Consider the following 25,024-nt stretch of genomic DNA (forward strand, 5'->3'; position numbering starts at 1 on the left):
ATAATAAAAACACATAAAATATGATAAAATTAGAAGTGTAAATCTATCTTATCTTATTGAAATCATTGTCCTCCATAACAAATTATCTTATCCTACTTTAATGAAAACGAATTTATCTTATCATGTTTTATTGGAAACGAATATATTTTATTCTATTTTATTGGAAACGAATCTATCTTATCATGTTTTATTGGAAATTAATATATATATCCTATACTTTACTAAAAACGAATCCATATATCCTATATTTTATTGAAAACGAATCGGATACGTGTCTTAATATTTATTTTATTTTATATTTTTAATTTTTGGATACTTTATGGATACGTATCCTTCGCGAATCTGAGCGTATCCGTGTCGGACACCGACACATGAAGTGTTTGATGAATCCGTGCTTCATAGCTTCTAATCATTATTGTTTTGCTTAACTATATTTTTTTGTTGATAAACCTAAGGTCTTATTCTTATTTTACTATGGCCCCTAGATATGTAAGAACGAGTTTACCTAATGCAAAACCTATATTTGATATTGTAAGGCTTGATGTTAAAACTAGGCTAATTTTTTTAAAAGGTCGTTAAATTAAATAGATCAAGTCACATGCCACTAAAAAAACATTTTAACCTTGACAAGCCAATCTATTAAATAAATGTATCACATACATATTCAATAAATATTCTAAAAATATATTCTCATTATAATTCATAGTTATTTAATCTATACTACTTAATAAAGGAAAAATACAAAATAATCGTACACCTTACCATAGTATAATTTGTGATTTCCTATTTTGCCCTAATTATCTTCTTATTTTTGCAAAAAACTATATAACATTATCTTCTTATTTTACCCTTATTATATTCTTATTTTGGAAGTATATTTAAAAAAGTTGAACATTACACCAATCAAATAAATTCAACTGTAAATTATAAATATTTAATATAAAATACTATATTTGTCATTTATAACATACAAACTACTTATTACAAACAATATGAAAATGAATTGACAGATACAACAATAACTGTCAACATGCTAGTATCTATTACGACCTATTTATAAGTAAAGACTACTAACTTACTTAAGTGATATATACGTGTTAGTATAAGGTATCTTTTTTTTTAAGAAGTAGATAGTTTTAATTCTTATGCATATAAAAATATTTTGTATATATGTAAAGTTTGAAATACCTTCTTCTAGTCTCAAAGGTTAAATTTCTTCTTATTTGTGTTCATAATTTATAGTATGAGTTTCACATTCAATTCAATTTACAAAATGCAAAACAATTCAAAGAAACTTAAGATCAATTAAAATCAGTTTTTTTATAGGTCATTTTGAAATATTTCTAAAATCAAACTTCATATATTAGATTTTGTGTATCTATTCTCTATAACGACTCATTACTTTGTTTTATTTTTTGTTTTATGTGGATTGGTTTTTTTTTTGTCATTCCTTCCATTTTGTAAAATTTATTCATCACATTATCTATTGCTATTTAAAATAAACATTTAATATATATATAACTACATCATTAAACTATCAACCGTTATTCAATGCTCGGATAAGGTTACATCCGATACGAGGATGCATGTGATAAACAAAAAAAAACATTATTAAACTTATATTCTAAATAGAAAAACTTAATCAAACCAAAAGTGACAAATAACATATTGATTTTTTTGTTCAAATCAGATGATAGTTATGATTTAATGCGAAAAATCAAAATTGACTAGAACTATAAGTGAAGTGTTTTATTCATTTTATTTTTTTATGAAGTATTGAAGAAATGAAGAAGAAGCATTGTTAGAAATTTTGATAATCAATGAAGTGCCGATCCGTGACGTGTATATTATCAGGCACTCCTTTTCCTCACCGTGTAACCGCCGTCGCCACCTTCTCCCCCGCCACTTTCTTCACCGCCGGATCCGATGGCTCCATCATCTGGTGGTCCCTCTCCCCGGTATCATTTTTTCTTTCTAATTTCTCTTTAATTTCAATCACAATCTATTTTTTTCTATTATTTCAATATAAATAATTAATCGGATGAGTTCGGCACAATAGTAAGGTTGTCTGTTATTTGGTAGGTCTGTCTGAGTTTAAATTTTGGAAACAGTCTATTTACTTGCAGGAATAAGACTGTATATATTTACCAATCCGGTAGGAGTATCGTGTAGTGGGCCGTCCTTTTTAAGTAATATTACGCTTATGTGTTAACTTGATTTTGCAGCAAGTTAAAGCTGTGGGGATGTTGTGTGGTCATGCAGCACCTATCACTGATCTTGCTATTTGTAGTCCAATTCCAGCAGAGGAAAATTCTGATGGTCCGAGTAATTTAGGGACAGATTCTATTTCGAGTAATTTTACTGCATTGATAAGTGCAAGTTCTGATGGGTTCTTATGTGTGTGGAGTAAAAACAGTGGACATTGTCGTTGTCGGAGGAAATTGCCGCCTTGGGTTGGCACTCCGCGGTTCATTCGAACCTTGCCTTCGAGGCCAAGATATGTGTGTATTGCTTGTTCTTTTATGGAAGGTAATGAGGGTTTGATGGATAGGGAAACTCATATAAGGAAGCCTCCTAAGTGCACTATTGTTATTGTTGACACGTATTCGCTTTCAATTACTCAAACTGTTTTTCATGGAAATCTGTCTATTGGTCCTATGAAGTTTATGGCAGTTGTTTTAGATGATAATGATGAGAATGGGTATTCTGTGTTTGTGGCTGATTCAGCTGGTAAGCAGCAGATGGTTTCGATGTCGGAGGACCATCGTGATCGAGGGGAAAGCTTGACAAGTTCTCACAAAGATGCAACTCAGCTGGGAAGTTCTTGTTTTGAGGGTTTGATTGATGCGGATCAAATTGTTTCAATTTTAACTTATGGGAACATTATTGCATTTATATTGAAAAATCGCTGTGTATTTAGGTTATCATCTAGTGATACTGTAATCGGGGAGGTCTCTTTTGTGGACAATCTGTTCTATTCAGATGAGCATTCTACTCAAGCACATGTTGTGGGCGGCCTTTTTCTTGAAAGTGATGATGTGGTTAATATGCTCGATACCCACGAATGTAGTGACTCGATTCCCGTATATCTTGTTGTGTGGAATAATAGAGGTTCTGCAATTATCTATAAAATATCATATCAGAATGAAGTTATCCAATGTAAACCTCATTTTGAGATTTCTGCTACTCATTATCAGCCTGACATGAGATTATCTATTTTCTTTCAACAAGTAAATCATTATCTTATCTGCATCAAATCTGTTTGCTTTCATTATGAGGAACCTTTACTATGGAGACCGCATATCACAATCTGGTCACTGAATCATTTTGATGATAAACCTGGTAAATTGTATCCTCAATGCAGAATGATAAGTGATGGTGTATCTTTCACCAATTGGTTTGAGGAGTCTAGTACTCAGTTCAAGGGACTGGATTCTCCAGAGATCAAATCAATTTCTGGTGCAAGTCCAAGTTCAGAAGATATAGATGACATAAATGTAGATAGAATAAGTAATTACTATGCTTACAAGGGAGAGATAGTTTCTTCTTCCATGATTATCTCTGAGAACCTCTTTACACCATATGCTGTTGTATATGGTTTTCTAAGCGGAGAAATAGAGGTTGTAAGATTTGATCTGTTTCAAGGTAATTGCTTTGATGGTGCGAATGCCAACCCTCATGATAAGTCAACTGTTTGCAAACAGTACTTCTCAGGACACACCGGTGCTGTACTTTGTTTGGCAGCACATCCTATGACGGGTAGTGCCAAAGACGGGGATTTTAAAAGGGTTTTGCTGTCTGGAAGTATGGATTGCACACTTCGTTTGTGGGATCTTGACACCGGCTGTCTTATTATGGTAATGCGTCATCATGTGGCTCCAGTGCAACAAATTATTCTTGCCCCATCTTTGACGAGACATCCTTGGAGTGACTGCTTCCTTTCAGTTGGAGAGGATGCATGTGTTGCTCTTGTTTCTCTGGAGACCCACCGGGTGGAGAGAATGTTTCCTGGTCACTTGAACTATCCTTCAAAAGTTGTATGGGATGAGGCAAGAGGTTATATTGCCTGTCTCTGTCAAACACATCATGGAACGTCTGATGCTGCTGATTTATTATACATTTGGGATGTAAAGACAGGTTCCCGTGAGCGAGTCCTACGTGGGACTGCTGCACATTCTATGTTTGATCATTTTTGTAGAAGTATCAGCATGAATTCCATATCTGGGACATTGCTGAATGGAAATACTTCAGTCTCTTCATTACTTCTTCCAATAGTTGATGATGCAAGGCTCTCTAACCCCGCCTTAAGTCTGTCAGAGAACTCCCTTACCTCATCAAGGTCATCACCAAGTCTTTCAAATATGACCGAGCCGAACTCGTCCAAATTAAATGCAGTGAAACAAAATTCACTGAAGCAAAATCCTTGGAGTAACAAGCTACCTATCAAATGCTCTTGCCCACTCCCTGGGATTGTGTCACTGAGTTTTGATCTTGCATCATTGATGTTCTCATATCAAAAGGATGAGTCCGTGGAAAATGGTGGCAGCAAGCCAGTGAAGGTCGATTCAAAGCAGCAGGGTGTTCAGGAGCAAAATCCGAGCTACGAAACTGCAGAAACTGTAGAGGGGCATGAGTGGGTTAGCCTATTTGAAGAATACTTAATTCGGTTTAGCTTGTCATTTTTACATTTGTGGAATTTTGACAATGAGCTCGATAATTTGCTGATAAGTGACATGAAGCTGAGGAGACCCAACAATTTTGTGCTTGCTTCAGGTCTTCAGGGGGATAAAGGATCATTGACATTGACATTTCCTGGTCTGGCTGCTACTCTTGAGGTAACTAAGATTGTATGTTGGGACCAATTATCTTTTAAGTTTCCCATCAATAGTACCTAAGACATTAAAAATCACATTTCAGATTTGGAAATCATCATCTGAATTTTGTGCAATGAGGTCATTGACGATGGTATCCCTTGCCCAACGTTTAATTAGCTTGTCTCACTCTGGTTCAGCAGCCAGCAGGTACAGTACAGTAGAAGTAAGAAAATATGTTTATATACTTCTGTATTTTCTTTGCTTTTAGATGAAAACCTTCTAATAACTGATTTAAATTTTTTCAATGGAAGAAGCCAAAAGTACTTCTTCTTTACTTAATTTTCTGGGAAATATACTTTACATTGAAGCTTTAGAAACCAGATGTGAGAATTTGGAAAACGACCAGGTCTAAAATTGTATTTGAGGTTCTTCACAAACTGGAAAAATAATTGTTTTTTCTTATCTAGTTTTAGATGTTGAGGGTGAGCCTCATCGCAACGGTAAGGTTACTTGTCTTGTGACCTAAAGGTCATAGGTTCAAATCTTGGAAACAACTTCTTCGCTTGTGAGGGTAAGGATGCGCTCATCTACCCTCTCCAAACCCCACTAGGTGGGTGGGAGCCTCACACACTAGGCCGCTCTATCTAGTTTTAGATGTCGTGCCTTTAGTGCTCAGTTTCTTTTATGTTCTGCTAGTTCTTGTTATTATTTCAAGCCTAGATGACTCTTGAAGTTCTTGAAACATATAATTATTCTTAAATAGGAAAAATATGAAAAGACGAAATTAATGTAGAGTAAAAAGCGCAAATTACACTTTGATATTTTGTTTCTTACATTCACCCACCAGTTTGAGGGAGACAACTAAGTTTGATGTTTTAATAATTCCGCTGAATAGAAATATTTAGAAAACACACACCAAAGCAATGGAGTAGGTCTTCCATGTCTGGTTCTCGTGATGATTGCAAAGATTCTCTCCTGTTGCTTACTGTTATCTTGTGCATTTTTTCTTCTGCTAGTGGTGTTTCGTTGTGGTTTCTCAATGTGTAACTCTGTTTTCCCCCTTTATTTCCGAAATTTTTGTAAATTAGTTCTTCTTAATCTCTTTTCACAATATGGACTGCATCAGAAAAGATGTGCTGATAATTTCTTGTATCATGTGCAGTGCTTTAGCAGCATTCTATACCCGGAATTTCATGGAAAACTTTCCTGATATGAAGCCACCTTCATTGCAGGTCATAATCTTAAAAAATGCTTATGTACTTTGTAATTTTAATCCAATTTGACTTTATAAATGCCCTTATGTTGTTTGCAAGAGGATAATAGATGATGAATATGGACGCATCACACTGTTTCTGTCTTCCATTGTTTTATAGAATTTTTTGTTGATGTCATGTTCCCCACTTATACAATTTTACTAAGAAAAACTGGTTCTGGTCAGTGTGACTAGTCTAGTCAATGATCTTATTTATGATGTTTTTCTCATGATAATTCTGGATTATTTTCTGTAATTTGATATAATAGCTGCTATTTAGTCTGATTGTGCCGTGCTGCTAGTTACATAATTGCTCTTATTTGGAGTAGTTGTTTTGTGATTTAACCTTAGTGTCAGTGTAGTAGCCTCTTTGCTGTGTCTTAAAATATAATAACTAATTTCTACTTGATATCTGTTCATTAGTCTTGTTTTTTATATTTATTCAGATTGTATTTGTTACAAGACATTTTCTGGTGCAGTGTTGCACAGCTTAGGATCCTTATCATTTGATTTCTTTTCTCTAAAAGGATAACAGCCGCCAATCCAAAATCTTTAGAGTTTTGAATATGTTGAAAGGAAAAAAGTTATTTTCGGCGAAGATATGATTGCAGTAATTCAATGACAACAGTTATTAAGCATGATTATTCCAGAAATAATTAGTTGTTTGAAACTGCTTCATCATGTGTTTCTTGAATGTCTGAGATAGTTTAAATTCTGCCAGTGTAATTCATTCTCTTTGCTGCGGCTTAACATTTGATTAAAGCATTTTTTGTTTATTTTTCAATAAGATGATATTACCAGAATTATCGCTTCCAATGCTGGACTAGTGTCATATTATGAGTGGTTGGCAATGTTCGAGTTATCAAAATACTAGCTATTTACTTGATACCAAGTGCTGAAGGCTCTCCTCTTTTTACAGCTTTTGGTGGCTTTTTGGCAAGATGAAAGTGAACATGTACGTATGGCAGCACGCTCTATATTTCATTGTGCTGCCTCTCATGCTATTCCACTTCCTTTACGTAATTTCAAACCTACTGAGCCATCTAATATAAGCTCCCTAACTGGAATTAGAGGCAAACAACTGGGAGATACCATGGCAGAAAGTAGATTTCCTCACGCAAAAAGTCAACGATCTTCCCAAGATGAGGAATCTAAGATACTTTCTTGGCTAGAATCATTTGAAGTGCAAGACTGGATTTCTTGTGTTGGTGGAACAAGTCCAGATGCAATGACATCTCACATTATTGTTGCAGCTGCATTGACTATTTGGTACCCTAGTCTTGTAAAGCCGAGTGTTGCCTCGTTGGTTGTTCATCCATTGTTGAAGTTGGCTATGGCCATGAATGAGAAATACAGTTCCACTGCTGCTGAGCTCCTTGCAGAGGGCATGGAGTGTACATGGAAAGAACTCATTGTCTCTGAGATGCCTCGTCTGATTGGGGATATATTTTTCCAAGTAGAGTTGAGTGGCCCATCTAACTCAATGAAAGAAATTCCAGTTGCATACTTTTCTATTCAAAAGACTTTGGTTGAAGTTCTTCTTCCACATTTAGCTATGGCTGATATACCAGGGTTTTTATCTGTGATAGAAAGCCAAATTTGGTCCACTGCATCTGATTCACCTGTCCACTTGGTGTCCCTCTTGACTCTTATAAGGATTATGCGTGGTTCCCCAATAAATTTGGCTCAATATCTTGACAAGGTTCGTAAAGCCACTTATTACTACGAACTTGATTTTCATCTATGTTTGAGATAGATTTATTGTACTACTTCAATGTGTCCATTTTATATCTTTATTTTCTTCGATTTTTATTTCAATCACCATTTGTTAGATGTGAATCCTTGATCTTAAACATATTTTCTTTTCATATTCTGCAGTAGTTCCTTTAGGCAATTTTTGTTTGGAGAGAACTATACGAATGGAGAGTCAAACAATAATAGGTTATTATTTGAACTGTGATTCTTTTTTATTGTTCAATCTATGAGATCTTTTTAAACCCCTAAGGCCCTAACTAAGATGTGTATTTGTAATATACTAATTTTGTCAGGAAGAACTATTTAGTATTTATGCCTTGAACACGGAATCTTTCTTTATCTCTTTTCCAATTCTTCATTTTAAATCTAATCGTGTTTTGGTGTGGGTTTGAATACTTTCTTATAAAGGAATTCCTATTCTTTGTTACTGTTTCATTCCTGGTGGTTGGGAGCGGAGTGATTCTCTATTTTGAAGGGCTATCTTGTTTTTGTCCCATATCATCCCCTTATATTTTAAACACCATGCTACTTAGGTGTTTTGAAACACAAAAGCATGAATTTTTGTGACAGTGGGTTAGATCTGCAGGTGGTCAACTTCATTTTACAGACTATAGATCCGAGCAACTCAGTCTTGCGGAAAACATGCTACCAGAGTTCAATGACGACTTTGAAGGAGGTTGTACGTGTATATCCTATGGTTGCTGTTAATGATTCATGGACCAGACTGGCAGTAGGGGACGTGATTGGAGAAACTAATAATGCAAGCATTAGGGTTTATGATATGCAAAGGTATTAAGAGATTGACTGTATATTTAAAATTCATAATGAATTTAGGCCGACACTGTGTAACTACCCTTCCATTATTAGTTGTCTTGCAGGTGTACTTGAGAGTAGTGCACTCAACTTTTGCTTTTGTTTCACTTATGTGTTATATGCAGAACCAACAACCAAATGAAATAAAATTCATGGGACGGAGCTGGAATGAGGGGTAAAATACTGAGGATATTTAAGTTATAAACATTAAAACTGAGGAATCGGTGTTCATATACTTATTGCTCAGTTTTAGCTATGTTTCTGTCTTATATAGCCGAGTGGTCTATCTCTTTCTTCAGGATTGTATTCTTTTTTCTTTAAGGCCATGTGTCCAGAAAGAAAGAATTTCGTTTTTACCAGACTAAATACATCCAGTGGCATTTGTAAATCATTACTCTCTTAAATTCCATTTCCAAATGCTTTGTGACTTAATATAGGTTTGTAGGAACATGGAATATAGTTATGCTTCACCTGAAAATGAATTTTGAATACCATGGTTTTAAAGGCCATGGATGATGTAGATCAATTATTTTGTAGTAGTGAAGGATCGGATGAATTCAGTTTAAGAATTTATTGTGGACCTGGCCTACTTTCCCTGTTCATATGATAATGGCATTTATATAGTTTCCACTCTTCTCTCTATCCTCCTTTATATGCACCCCTTTAAGTTTTTTGGTTTAACTGTTGTCTGCATATATTTTTCTCCTCTCTGGGATAACTGAAGCAATAATTAAATGCAGTGTGACAATGGTTAAAGTTTTGGATGCAAGTTGGCCTCCTGGACTTCCCAGTTTGCTCACAGCAGCTTCAGGAACAATGTTAACAATTGCAATTTCAGCTTTGAGTTTTTCGCCCGATGGAGAGGTACTGATTTATCGTTGATAAAATTATTGACTATGTAGTGTTTCTTGATATGATCCTATCCTTTTGTCAGCATATGTGTGTTTTAATTCATAACAATCTTAATTACATTAGGCAAACTAAAAGCTGAGGTACCTGTGACCTAAATAATTGAGTGTTTCTGGCTTCAACCCGTGTTACTTATGCTGATTAATGTGCTTTTATGACAATGATAATGTGAGTACAAAATCAGTCTTGAGTTACTTACTTGAATACTTGCAACATATTAACTCACAACATTCGGAGAAATGGGGTAATGCTCTTCCCATCAGTCTATTGTCTCCCTACTTCTTTTGTTCACTATATTTGTAGGAACATGGACTAAAAAGGTAATTTTCGTCTAGGACACTGTCAGGGACCAAAGTGACTATTTATTCCAAATGAATCCCCTTTAGTTTTGTGCATCTCCCCATTTTTTGCCAAATAATTGTTTCTCTTTTTCATAGAATTTATATGCATTCGGGTTGGTGTCTCAATCTAACAATCCTTTCCTCGTATACCTTAAACATTTCCGATGACAGGGGCTGATTGCTTTTTCTGAACATGGGCTAATGATTAGATGGTGGTCACTGGGATCTGTTTGGTGGGAGAAACTAAACCGGAACTATGTACCGGTCCAGTGCACTAAACTAATCTTCGTTCCTCCTTGGGAGGGATTCTCACCTAATTCATCCAGGTCAAGCATAATGGCCAACATTTTTGAAAATGATAAGTCCTTGGACCTTCAGGTAATTTCCTTTTAATATCTTCTTTAGCTTCTTTTTTTAAGACAACTATTTATTGATCATTTAAGCTCTAGTCAGTATATATTATCATAAGAGCGACTGAAACTATGAATAGAAATCTTCTATACCTACTATTCTATGTCACCAATAAGAAACAGTCACTTTGTTAAAAAAGTAAATTAAAAAACAAGTCATTAAAATCTTTAATGAAGTGTATGTTTTTATTGGTAGCAAAGATAATAGAATATAATAGTGGGTATAAAAGATTTCTATTCCTGAACACTTTGGTCTTCAGCAGAAATCGGGGGGATTATGCAACGAGTGATATGAATTGGTTTAAAGTCAGCACATGATGAAACACTAACAGAAAGTTGGTTGATAGCATGCAAAAACCACATTTAAATTAGTTTAAATGCATCTATTGATACCATAAATCTAGTTCTCCTTATCCTTAACATCACCTATATTTCTTTTTGTAGGACAATGTGAGGGATCATGGGGAAAGTTTGAAGCAATTACTTCATAATTTGGACCTCTCTTATCAACTAGAATGGGTTGGTGAACGGAAAGTACTTCTTACAAGGCATGGCCATGATTTGGGCACTTTTCAGCTATAAACATCAACAAGTGCTGATTCTCTGAAATTATAGCTGGAAAATCCAATGATTTCACAATTTTAGTTGAGGCTATATCACGAATTATGCAGCTCGTACTCGCAACCGAAGATTCTTTTTATCTGCTCATGCAACAGGGCTCCGGTTGTTCGTTGTGTTGAGGTACTACTGTTTGGATAGCTTCCCATTACCGATTATGGTCGGATTTAGAGTTTAAGGTTTAGGGTAGTACCCAAAGCTAAATGGGATGTTCTTACTTCTTAATGCAACTTGAATTATATTTGGCTATCTTTTTGGTAAAACACTGAGGAAAAGAAGAATGAGAGAGCTTTACAGTGTAGGAACTGTTAGCAACTTATTTACAGTTAGGGACCAAATATTCAAAAAAAATGGTTTAGTTCAAAATGAATAACTTAGTGATTGAATATTTAGTCACTATCTAGAGATTAAATAGTTTCTAGAAGTTCCTAAAGAATAAGGGGGGAAAGGGTTCAGTCTTTTTTTGTTGTTAATGTATCATTTTAGAAAATTACACACCTCTCCAGAATTATTCATGATAAAGTATTCTTCAATTTTGTAAATGATTTTGGTTTCTGATTTGGTGCTTATAATATAACAGTGAGTTATTCTCTGTTTTTCTGATGATCAAATTGAGATCATGCATAGTTTAATATTGCGGCTTCCTTATGATTAGTCTTTATTGGGTGTGTGGATTAGTGTTTTTTGTGTTAAACTGTTAATCAAGGGTTATTGTTGTTGAATGTGTAAGAAACAACCCTCGTTTTAGTAGTTGAATATTTGAGTCTTACATTTAACAATGTTCATTAAAGCAAACATTGTTCAATACATATTTACATATCAAATTAATAGCACTTGATTCACTGAATATTGTTGATTCTATTTCATCTACCATTAAAATTCCACATATTGGAAAATAGTGAATAAGTTCAAATAGATATATAAGTGGTGAGATCATACATTCAATATTTTAGAATCATTTTATAAGTATGAATTTCATGGCTACTAAACTTTTATATTTAAATAATTACACTCTAAAAATCAACTTGCTGTAAACAAACTATGAAGATATATATGGAAAATATGAAAGATATGCATGTGTGGTGGAGACTTGTTCTTTTTTTAGTGATAAAGTTATTTTCCCATGCAGTTGAGATGGAAAATTCTCTCTTTAGGTTCAAATGCTTTCAGTGTAGGAGCATAAATGTTACTTGTAGCCTTAGAATGGAATTAAAGATGAGAAAAAAAGAGGATGAGAGGGTTTAGAGAGAATTATAGTTTTTTTTTGTATGGTTGTAAATAGTAAAAGAGATGAGAGAATTAAAATTGTGTGGACCCATTATATATTCCTTTTCTTCAACTTTGGTGATAAAGTGGAGAGAAAATAATAATTTTATATAGAGTGTAAAAATTGCCCTTCATTTTTTATCCACTTTTGGTTTCAATTACTATTAACACACATAAGTTTAGTTTAAATATATAAATATTAATTGAAATTATAATAAAAATATTTAATAAAATTAAAGTTTTATTTTTAATTAATAATAAAAGGAAAAATTCTGTATTTTCTTTATTTTTGTAGGTGTTATTGTCATTTGAAGCATAACGTCATTTTTCTCTTCTCACTTCCTATTCAACCAAACAAAAGAGTGAAAGAGAAAATCATCTCTTTCTCTCTATTTTCTTTTCTTCTTCTTTTATATCAAACAATACAAAAATTTACCATATTTCTCTTCTTTCTCTCCGGTCTCTTACTCACCCTTTCTCTTTTCTTATTTTCTTCTAATCAACCAAATACATTTAAAAGACATAAATTATTAGTGAGTGCATGTTATGGACTATGGTGTACGCTCCATCATTTTCCCATTTTTTTCTTTTTTTCTTGCTAAGATCTCCTATAAACCTATGCTTAGGGAAAATAGTATATATATATATATATATATATATATATCATAGTTTGTAATATGGCTATTTCTTTTTTATCAGCAATAGATTGTAACATAGAGTGGCACAAGTGTGTCTGAAAGTAGATTTTCTACCCTCTTTACAACGTTTTATATTTTAGCCTCCGTCAACCAATAATTTTTTAGAGAATGTTAATAAGTACTTTTAAATATATGCTACTCCCATTTGTATTTGTATTTCTTAAGCAAATGATTATGACGCACAAATCTTACTTTTCTTTATTCATAAATAACTAATTCAAATAGTGAGTGAGTGCCTCATTATCTAAGTTTCAAATACTCAGCCATTAAAATTGGATTACGATGATAAAGGTTTATATATTAATATTTATTGTACCACTAGTTATATAAAATTGCACTCATCTTATTTTATTTGTCTTATTTTAATATATTTTGAATCGTTCAATATAATTGATTTCATATTATAGGATTTAATGAAGACCGAAATATTCACTAATCACTACATACAAAGCATAATATTTGAAAGCATGAAAAGAAGGGTGGACACCAATGTGTAGAAAATTTCTTGTTTTAAAGACTTATGATTGATCAAAAAATTATAAATTATTAAATTTTAATATAAACTTATTATGTTTTGAATAATCACAAAATTTTGACACAAATGTGTTATAACAAAATATAAATCCTAAATTACATAGAGGAAAGTCTCACCAAAACTTTGATCCACAAAACTGCAAGAAATTCTGACAAGTTTCTATAGCACAATTAATGCATATTCTAAGAAGGATATTAATTAAATATCAATTTTAACAAACTTAGAAAAATTCTAAATCACTAATTTCACATTAACAATAGAAATTAAAACCTAGGTGCATTAATAATGTTCTGTAATCATACAGCCATATATCTAACTCAAATTGCTATCCAACCATAACCTAATTCAGCCTCATCCAACAACTCAACAAAATCTTCTTCTTTCTTCAAGCCCTTACTTTGTTCCACACTTTTCACCATCTCAACTTCATCAAAAGCTATCCTTGGAGATAGAATCACTAGTGTAGAGTAATTACTTTCTCTGATGCTTTAAGTACTTTGAATTCTTTGGGTTCTTTGGGGATAGGTGATGAACTTGTGAGGGTAGAAAGAGGGTGCAAAACTGGGTAGAAAGGTTTGTAAAGGTGTTCCAATTCATCAAGGAAAAGAGGGTTTTGGTTAGATGTCAACTAAGGGTGCCTTATATATATTTTGAATGGAATTCATCTTCAGTACTCGACTCTCCAATATTTGAATGGAAGGATGATATAATTTTACAATGTTTTACTTTTTTTAATTTAAAAATAAAGAAAAATCTATACCTTAAATTTATTTTGGTGCCATATATTATCATCCTTGTTCGGTACTCGAGAGAATATGCAATTATATATTTTATTGATGAGATAAAATGTGAATGGTGGTTGGTTATAATAGAGAGGAAGTTTATATTATGAGATAATGATTTCAAATCAGTAGAAGATTATTTTGGTAAGATTTTATTTACTCCAATTTGAGATCAATGTGTGAAGGGAAAAATAAAAAAATTCTATTATTATAAAACATGTTACTCTGATGACAATCTCACTTATCAAGAAAATAAAATGTAAAATTATCTAATTTAATCATTGAATAAATTTACATTTTTCAATCATTCAAGTGAAAACTATATAGAGTAATACACATTATCACTACATATTATCTCAATGCTTATAGGCTATGAATATCCACTTTTCTTCAAAGTTTTAACCTCAAACTAGTAGTTGCATTTCAAATAATTGAGTTGACTAACTATAAAGTCAAAATGGAATGGCAAGTGGGGAAATGGGAAACAAAAAAATTTCAACAATTCAATGCTAATAATTCCTTTTATATATTGTTCATCTTTTCCTTTTGCTAAGTTTATAGGAGACTATATATGAAAGCTAATAAGACAATTGATTCAATCATGCAGTTATGCAAATACACTATAATTGGTTGGAGAATCTCACACTTAAGGGGCCAATAATTTGGAATTTAGTATTATACAAAGTTAAGTCTTTGTACCATCATTGTGAGGACATGCATGAGATTGAGTTGGAATCTTATCTTATCCAAATTAATCATTCCAAAAAAACATTTTTTTAATCGTTCCTCTCACATTTATAATTTCTTCTACCTACTGATTTTTTTTGTTGTAATTTTCGAGATTGTATTACATTTATTATGTAATTGATTTTTTTTTAATATTAAAGGATTCTGTATAAATATTTGTTGTAAAAAACAATTTAATCAAAATCACTGATTTCAGATACCGGGGTATATATATAGCATATTCAACCAATTTTTCGTGTTTATATATATATATATATATATATATATATGTTTACAATAAAGTATCATTACTTTGTATTATAAGCTATTGCAAAGTTCTCGTATAGAAATATACAAATAATTTTTATCGCATTTTAGTTTGAGTTTTGAGGTGAGGTCCGGTCTGGTTGGGTGGAAAGTCTTCCTGAATGCTACCTGAGATCTTTCTCATGGAAAAGTTAATATATGAGGAAGATGAGATAATAGAGAATGCAATAGTAAAAAGTGAGAGAAAGTTAAGATCTTGATTAACTTCCTTATGGTAGAGAATCCCTTATTTATAGCGGAGAGGTACATGGAATAATCCCTAGCAAATGTTGTTGGTTTGACCAACCAACTGGCCTTGTCGAGCTTGTTCCAAACAAGTAGAGGTTGTTTTACCCGTGTTGTACGACTATGATAGGTCCGTACTCCACGAATAGTTGACTTACAACATGTGATAGACTAAGTAGCCGTTTTCTACGTATGTCCTTGTTGCCTAGCAGAAAGTGATGCAGCTTGTGGGAAATGTTTGTTCTCATCAAGTAATATGATAGTCTTGTATAGGCGACATGACTACTGATAGATGGCAAAAGTGGTCCTTGTACTTAGGGACATGGTATGTGGTTAACCACACAGCCTAGACTTATTTGAAAAAAATATATGTTACATATAGAGAAAAATGTGTATACTAATGATATATGAGTTTTATACAATGTTATTGCATTATTCACCATCCATATTTAATCATTATCGACTCTTCAAAAAAAGTTATTCAGATGAATGGTGAATCATATATAAATTGTGTATAAATGTTTACACTAATATATATATTTCACTCTTATTTATAACTCCACAAACCCAAAATTTATTCTTTTGTAAATGACATGACATGCTTCAATTTTATAATATTATGAATATGCAACTTAAGAAACTTCATTTTTGTTTCTCCGAGACAAATACTCATTTGCTTCTTTGTATGTCTTGTTTGAGTCTAGCCGATTTCTTTTCTATTTTTGATTTGACAAATATGATTGAATTTGTAAAACTTTATCCACATAATTTTTTCCAATTAATGTGTTGATGTTTGATAATCAACTTGAGACTACATCATTAATATGAATAACAATGTTGGACTTACTTCTTTGAAAGGAATCAGTAATTTATAAGATAAGTTGGTTGAAAGTGAAAAACACAGTGTTTATCCATTAATTTATTTTCTTTTGAAGTTAGCAATATAAGTATAAAAAGAGTTTTTCAACTATGAAAATTGTAAAAAATAGATTACATAATCGAATGAAAGATATGATGAATGACTATATTGTGATTTATATGGTTCAACAACATTAACAATAATGGATCATTCAACGATTTCAAATTATGAAATCACATAGAAATTAATTATAAAATATATAATTTATTTGACTAAATATATTTACATTTCGCAATTCTAAATTAATATTTTCATTGTTTTATAATTAATAATATTTGTTATTTTCATTTTTATCACATATTATACATCTTGCCTCTGCATCCGAGATACTTCAATATCTGCCTACATTACTTATATAGGTACTTTCGTGAAACAATTGTGTCAATTTAAATTAGAACCAGGTGCTGCCATAGATTCATATCTGATTTTTTATTCTAAATATTGAAGAATGAAACCAGAATAGTCTACTAAAGTATAGTGTGATAGGGGTTTAACTTAACCTATCTTGGGCTTTATCCACCTAATGCATATCAAACTGAACTGAAGTAATGTAATATGATTAGTGGAATAATCACTAGAATATAAACCAATTGGGATTGTAGGCGGGTTGGAAACTAAAATTGAATCGAATCAGATCTCAATTTGGTTCAACTTGATAAAGATTTGTTTAACTTAAAACACGACTAGAGTTTGAAACAAGTATGTTTCCATTTTGAATTTGGTTTGATTAAAACTTGCAAATTATTCGATTTGACTTGTCACTCGAATTGATTTGGTATGTCAAGACCTTGCAAACTTTGTAGTTCAACTCATCAATTCGAATAATGATTATCTATTTGGTATATATAAAATTAAATATATCATCATACACATTATATTATATTATATTATATCCTTATTAACATATTAAATATAATTCTTTTTGAAATCATTTAATTTGATAAGTGAAATATATTTTTGTTGATGAATCTATTTCAACATTTGATATATCAATGCAAATACTATTTTTTTCATACATGTATTTTTCAATGGAGACTAGTGGCAGATTTAAGGATAATAAGAAGTAAGTTACATCGAACAATCTAATTGAGTGGGATGAGTAAATTTTTTATACAATTGGTAGTGCAAAATATTAAATATAATATCAACGTGGTTCCGCCATTGCCAGACACGTGTTTGTCTTTTCTTTGCAGCATGTTTTCCATTAAGCAAACACTATTTTGAACATCTGCTATCACATAAAAGTGTATCACTTCATATACCATTATTTATGATCGGTCAGAAAAATACTTAATCATTACTTTTTAAACTTCAATACATTTTTTACAACCAATCACAAGCAGTATCACATAAAATGACACACTTTATAGTTCAACAATGTACTCCCCTATTTTCCTAGAGACATAGGTTGATTTTTTTGTGTGAAACCAAATATCACTATATTTTATGAGTAAAAAAAAAATATTTTTTAAAGTATATGACTATAAGCTCTCAATAAATATCGTTTTCATAAATTAAACATTTAACTTGATATAGTACCTAATAATCAATTAAAATCTTATATTACTAGTTCAATCCTTAGTACATGAGTTCAAAAATTGACATAACAATCATATTCCAGGCCCTCGATTAATTAAAAACATCGAAAACAAATGCTTTCAACTGAAATATTAAGATTTCAATTTCAAACTATCTAAAGTAGTATTAATAATGTTTGACTCAATAAAACACCACGTGGCCTATAAATTTTCAACCCAAGACTTCATGACTAAACCCTTTTTGGTGAATGAAGGGGACAATAAAGCCATCATCATGAAAGAAAGAAGGGAGGTTACGTAATTAATCAAAGCCTTGGACAAGAAGAGTTTGGCCATTTAGCAATTAGCAAAGGTTGGCTGAAAAAAAAACCCAAATACATACACAAACTATGAAGGCTTTACGGACAACACAATAATCTAGTTATATAAGATTTCATTATATCCTCAGAATAATCAAATTGTCAAAAATTTGATTTATGTGAGTACACTTATTGAAAGAGAAAATCACGAACTCCAAAATAAATTAGTTCATTTCCTAAAAGAATTAAATAATTCTCATAGGAGAGGCATACCCTTCTCAGTTAGGGCCACCCATGTGCAAATACTATCTCATTATAAGATTTATTGGGGATACTAGTATTAGTTCCTGAAAGCAAGTATTTATATGATATGATTTCACTTTTTTTAAATTCCACTCTTGCATTTAAACTCAAATAGATGTTCATAATGCAATTTGTTGTACATTTATATAAATATATTTGCCCATCCATATGTTATGTTTTATTAAATTAAAATTTGTCTATTAACATTCGTTTGTATTCAACCAACATATGTTATATTTTCAATAATTTCACTCTTATTTGTGGATTACTTTTTGTCCTTTGAAGTATATTATTTTAAATTCAACCAAAATGTCAAGAGTTAGATTTCTGATAACAATATTTATTGAGAGAAGCAACCACACATCTCAAAAAATTAGTTTCTTACAAAAAAGATGAAAAAATATACTTGATAATACAAAAAAAAACTAAACAAATGAGTAAAGAGAATACATATTTCTCTTGGTTTTATCAAACGTTAGGAAAAATATACTTTATTTCTGACATTTCAGTTTCTCCCAATATCTTACTTAACTAATTCTTCCTTCTCATTTTCTTCTATAAATCCAAATGAAAAAAAAGATAATTGTAATACAATTAAAATACCTAAAACGTTTAATCTATGTGTCATATGCACCATGCATGTACCAGAGGGGACCATAATTAATATGGGAAGTCTGCTTACATATATGACCAAATAGGGACATTATTTGTTATTTTAGGATTTTTCTTATTTCAAAATTAGTATTGTCTTATAATTTTTATTAAATTAAAATTTGGATATTTATTTATATTAAAAAATAGTTATTTTTAATTTTGCCTAACGTGTATTAGATTTCCACCCCTTATTCATTTTTATGCTTCGATCCCTGATATATATACTATGAGTAATATCTTTAAATTATTTATTAATGGATTTTTTAAAGTGTCCATCAGATCATGTATTAAGAATACTTAAGAAAGTAAGCTTACAAAGGAAAAGTGTTTGTTTTATGATTTGGAATGTAATCATATTTTTAGTTTTCCAATAAATATTTACTGTCGTTGGTAACCTTTTTGTGTCATGCGGACACAATAAATAACCTCATTTATGAATTAGATAGTATTAAATATATTTTGTTCTTATATTTTATTCATCAGTTGTATTAACAAGTATCATTTTCACATTGTTTAAGAATATCATTATCAATTTGAGTCATGTCTATGGGCTTGTCCATCCACATACATTTTAAACAGTTGGGCATGACGACCCATGAACATTGATGAATACTACAATAAAAAATTTGATGGAGTAAGTGTGATAAGAGTAATTCATGTTCTCACCACTTGAATATAATATGGTAATTTTCCAAAATATAATATCTTATCAATTAATTGCATATCCAGTTTATGCAAATAAAGTGTTATGTTTTGTGTTTTGAATCTTACTATCACTGTACCTATGTAATCTCAAGTACGATAATATGAATATTATAATGTTTAAGCAGTGAAATACAAAATAAACGACAATATATAATATCTTGCAATGTTCCATGTATTAAATAATTTTTAGTTTTTTTTTTAATTTAGGGCGACTCGCAAGCCCTGCTCATGTTTATAATATCTTGCAATGATATTTCATACCCTATTTAAATACGAATATGCCCTTACCCACCCTAATTTTGGTGGACATGAGAAGTATTTGCCAATACTATTTAAGAATTATAAAATGAACAAGTAAATATTTGAAAATCAAGTTCAGAAAACTAATATTATTAAACCAAATCGAAAATTATGAAAAAAAGAAAAGAAAAATCGTTCAGCAAATAAAAGAGCAAAGTAAAACTGATAAATAATATAATAATAACAATTAAGCAATTAGAATATACATTCCCAATATATATTTTTTCTTCACATTTATAATCACTACGGACCTAGTCATACATTGAATGATACAAGATCTTTTTATTATTTCATATAAAGGATATAAGACTGATTGATATTCTAATTACTTTTACTTTGACCATGTTTATCAAAATAAAAATATCAAATTTACAATAATTATACTATACATGAAAATTAAACTAAAAAATTACAGCCAAAATACATATATACTCACAAACATGTTTTATATTTAATAATAAGACTCTTTCTATTTGATATTTTTGATGTTCTCATTTATCTTTTTCAAGCTTTCCAATATTCATCTTTCTTATAAGACATTAGTATAGTAATATAAGATCTTGTTAAATTCCTAAAATGACCAAAATATTAAATTCATTAGAATGACATTTGTTGGAAGGGGGTAATCATATACCCATGAATAGATTAATTTCTTAACAAAATGTTAGAGGATAATTTTGCTAGTATAAATGAAAATAGGTTACTATAGTTAAATTATGTTAAATTTTTATATGGTTAATAATAATTATTTGCATAACCTTAAAGCTAAATTTGAAGGAGACATGTTGTAATTGTATGAGTCATTGGCATTTCCTTTATTTTGCTTATATCACGTTTTCAACATGGTCACGGTTATAGGTTTGGTGGCACCCAAGTAAATGCAGTCAAATCCAGGAATATGCATAAATGGTTAAGCACAACAAATTTAGTTTTAGGGTTATGGAAAGAGCTGAAAATCACCAACAATTAAGCCACATCTTAAATTAAACTCTTAAGGATCAATTAAGCCACATCTTAAATTAAACTCTTAAGGATCGGTTTGTGAGTTAAATTTTAAAGAAAAATAGAAAAAAATGAAGGCTTAAGAACTATAAAATACATTTGTAAGATAACTCTTCTTCTCCTTCAAAGCTTTAGAGTTTGTATGCGAGAGAATAAAAAGAAATAAAGAATTGAGAGTCATGAAATATATTGGTGAGATGAATCTGAAGTCTTCCATTCATCTCCAAAACTTATCTTAAAAGTTTTGTTGCTTATAAGCCCCAACCCTAATTTAAACTTTTTAATGTGAGAGTTTCCATTATCGGTCACATTTGACTATACTTAACAATGTTATAGTAATTGTTCAAACTTGCTATCTGCGTCTTACCTTGTGAAAGTTGACTGAAAAACATTTATTGCTGGAATCGAATATTATAGATATGTAGAATGAGAAAGATTATCCATATTTTGAACGTGAGAAAAAATATAGGCAATAATAATATAAAAGGTAAAAAATATATTAAATAAATATAAATTTTTATATTAATAGTGTGTAGATATTATCACATTTTAACGAATACATTTCTTATTTTAAGTTCGTTAGTGAAAATTGGTATTTCCCCTAGCATGATTTTGATCATATATCATTTTAATAACAAAATACACCAATTCAAACATATACACAGTCTAGAATCATGAATCCTGCAATAATCACATGTTTATATGCATTTTATATATATATTTTTTTTGTTGGTTGTTTGAACTATGAAGTTCATGAACCACACTCATTTGATTTGAAAGTTTCAAAAGTTAACAAAATTTCCAGTGGTTCAACTATTCCCTTTTTCTTATGGGTAATTTTTTTATCAGCTCCTTATGGGTATTATTAGGATAAAATATTCATTTCTTATATTTTAATTTGCATTCACTTGTACCTACAATATGTATACTTTTTGGTGACATAAAAATTTGAGTTTTAATTCATATAAAATACTTGTATGTGCATAATATTTTGACATATAAATATAGTTTTTAATTCATAAAATTATATATAGTACTCTTACAATTGAATCACAAAAATACTGAAACTATTCCTAGCTATCACCCTCCTGTGTTTTTATTTTTTATTTTTTATTGAAAACACACACATATAGTCTAAATTATATGTATCTTCCACTAAGAAGAGGAAGTCCTGCTTGAATCAGAATGAACTATCATGTTGGGCAAAATTATTTCTGCCATTATATATTTATTGGAGGAGTAATAATATACTAAACATTTTTTAAAATTAATATACATCTATTTAAAATAATTAGTTTATCATTCACCATATAAGTATATAATTTAATTTCTTGAGTGTAGTTTCTATGAAATGTAAGCATAGAAATTTATACACATTCGGTGCATAATTCATTATTCATTTTTATTACTTTTTTGAAGAATCAATAGTGATAAACATGAATAGTGAATGATACAGTAACAATGTATAGAATTCATATATTGTCCGTACATACATTTAATAATGCATTCACAATGAAAAAAAAAATTCTATTTTTTCTTTATTTTGTATATTTATAAGAAAAAAACTTATTGAAATGTACATTTTCCTTATTGGAGTGGTCCTCTCAACGCCTTCCCTTGCCGACCAAAGAAGTGTCACTCGAAGACAACACGTTTGTTCCACACTAACAAGTCATATTGCAACAAATTTGGTAGCATTATTCCATAGATGTATCAAAAAGTTTGGTTATTTGATTAGGTATATACTTTATAAATAAAATAAAATAAAACATGATGTAAAATAAAAAAGAGTAGAACATGTAATCATTGAGAATATAGAATAAAATCTGTTGATGATTATTCTAACTTAATACCTTGTATCCCATAGAGAAATACATGTGTTTTTAATTTATTAATATAAAGAAAATAGAACTTTTATTTGAGTGGTCCTTAGTCTTCACTCCTCACTCATTTCCCTTGAAGATCAAAGCTATCTCGCCCAACGACAACGTGTTTGTTCCACACTAACAAGTGTGATGAAATTGCAGCAATTATAGTAGAGCATGTGATAGGTATTCTAGAAAAGGGTGAATTTTGTTTTATATTTGATATACTTTAAAAATAAAATAGAATAGGATATAAAATAAGAAAAGTATAACATTTTATTTCACTGAAAAAGATGGAACAAAAATTAACATAATAAAACTTATTTTTTTATACTATTAAGGGTATTTCATCACCTTTTTAAGTAAAGAATTAACCTCTTTTAGAGTTCGTGACTGTCACTCTTAACAAGTGTCAGCTCCTAGGAATCGTACTAATAGATCTTACTTTAATCATGTAGTACCCCCTAATAATTTTTTGATGTTTAAAATTATGCATATAGTTTAAGAAATCACTAAATGATATGGAAATGTGATATAACTTTACTACAATAACCCCATTTAAGTCAATATTAAAAACTAAATTAAAAATCAAAGAAATAAGGGTTAAAACGGAATAATAAATTAGGATATAAAAAAAATATATTGAAAAATAAAAATTAAAAAAACATATGTACCGAAACATTTTGTAAATACCTCAAACTAGGGATGACAAAAATGTCTGTCCCATAGGTACCAGCTAAAATACCTGCAACGAATACTCGTAAAAGTAACTTATTATGTTAATTAAATTTATTATGTCTACCCGCATATTTATAAATTTATTTTTTAATTAAATAATTTATATATATAACATTATTAATATTATTTTATAATCATATATTATCTGTTTTTGTATTATGTTATAATGAAATTTAGTGATTGAAATATATGATAAATTTAATAAGTATATAAAATTTATTATTTAGGTAATAATTATTTTATATGTATAAATTATTATAAAATATATAAATATATATTGAAACTTAAAAACTTATGGGGTACTTGCAAGTACCCGCTATCCATGCGAATACCCATAACATAGATAGTGTGAGTATGAGTATGGAAAATCACTACTTGTATCCGTTCTACCCTATTCTCTTCCTACCTCAAACTCAAACGTTAGTACGTTACCAAACTTCTCATTTCGCAAGTTTGGATTTAATGGTAACAGAAAATGTAGGTAAAGGGGACCAAAGAGTAAAGACTTGATACATTGATAGTTACTACTTACTAACGTTGATACTCACTTACCGTGTTAATGGTATAATTTATTTCTCTTAATAACTTTTTTTGTTCAATTAATACCCTTAATACAATCTTAGTCCTAGTTTCTATTTTAATGGAGAGATTAATGATGAGAAATTCAACACAATAACAATGTAAACTCTAACAAAGTATATGCAGTGGATAATAATTTCCACAACTTGCTAGAATCTATGATGAGCAATATCAAATAATGAGTAACACACAAAGGACACTGAAATTTTAACGTGGAAAACCTTTCGAAAGTGAGAAGTAAAAACCACGGGCACAAGCCAGTCAATCAAGCTCCACTATAACCAAAATAGGAATACAAGAGTGTCTCCAAAATACAGCACAAAATGTGCTCAACAATACAGCTTACAACAGAGCAACAAGTTTGAAAATGAGAACAAGAAAAACCAAACAAAAACCAAGAACACAGCTGCTATAACAACTCAATTTCTACCACCTCAGACATCGTTTCACCGATCCAACTGTTCCAAATGAAGTACTATAAGTTGTGAACCTGCTTTCCAAATTGCAGCTCGATCCAACGGTGAACGAAGACGCAGTCGCAAGTTTCCCAAGGCTGCTCGAAGTTCCTACATGTTGAGTTTTCTTATCTTCTTTCACACTTCTCAATTGCCTCTTTTTACATAAATTGCCTTCACCCTCTTGCCATATTTG

General features: G+C 30.7%; 1 protein-coding gene across 2 annotated transcripts; it reads left to right on the top strand.

Moving 5' to 3' along the window:
- Nucleotides 1,704–11,573, top strand: LOC109333037. 2 transcript variants are annotated; one of them, XM_019568271.1, is made up of 9 exons: nucleotides 1,711–1,958; nucleotides 2,226–4,835; nucleotides 4,918–5,021; nucleotides 5,977–6,046; nucleotides 6,986–7,768; nucleotides 8,408–8,610; nucleotides 9,375–9,498; nucleotides 10,056–10,262; nucleotides 10,739–11,573. In XM_019568271.1, the coding sequence occupies exons 1-9, from the start codon at nucleotides 1,821–1,823 to the stop codon at nucleotides 10,874–10,876; spliced, it is 4,377 nt and encodes a 1,458-aa protein (XP_019423816.1). In that variant the 5' UTR covers nucleotides 1,711–1,820; the 3' UTR covers nucleotides 10,877–11,573. The 2 variants fall into 2 exon arrangements, 1 of the variants encoding a protein (XP_019423816.1); XR_002105967.1 differs by lacking the exons at nucleotides 10,056–10,262; nucleotides 10,739–11,573 and having other exon boundaries at nucleotides 1,704–1,958; nucleotides 8,392–8,610; nucleotides 9,375–9,486.

This window comes from Lupinus angustifolius, chromosome LG18 (assembly GCF_001865875.1).
Source record: "Lupinus angustifolius cultivar Tanjil chromosome LG18, LupAngTanjil_v1.0, whole genome shotgun sequence".
NCBI lineage: Eukaryota > Viridiplantae > Streptophyta > Magnoliopsida > Fabales > Fabaceae > Lupinus > Lupinus angustifolius.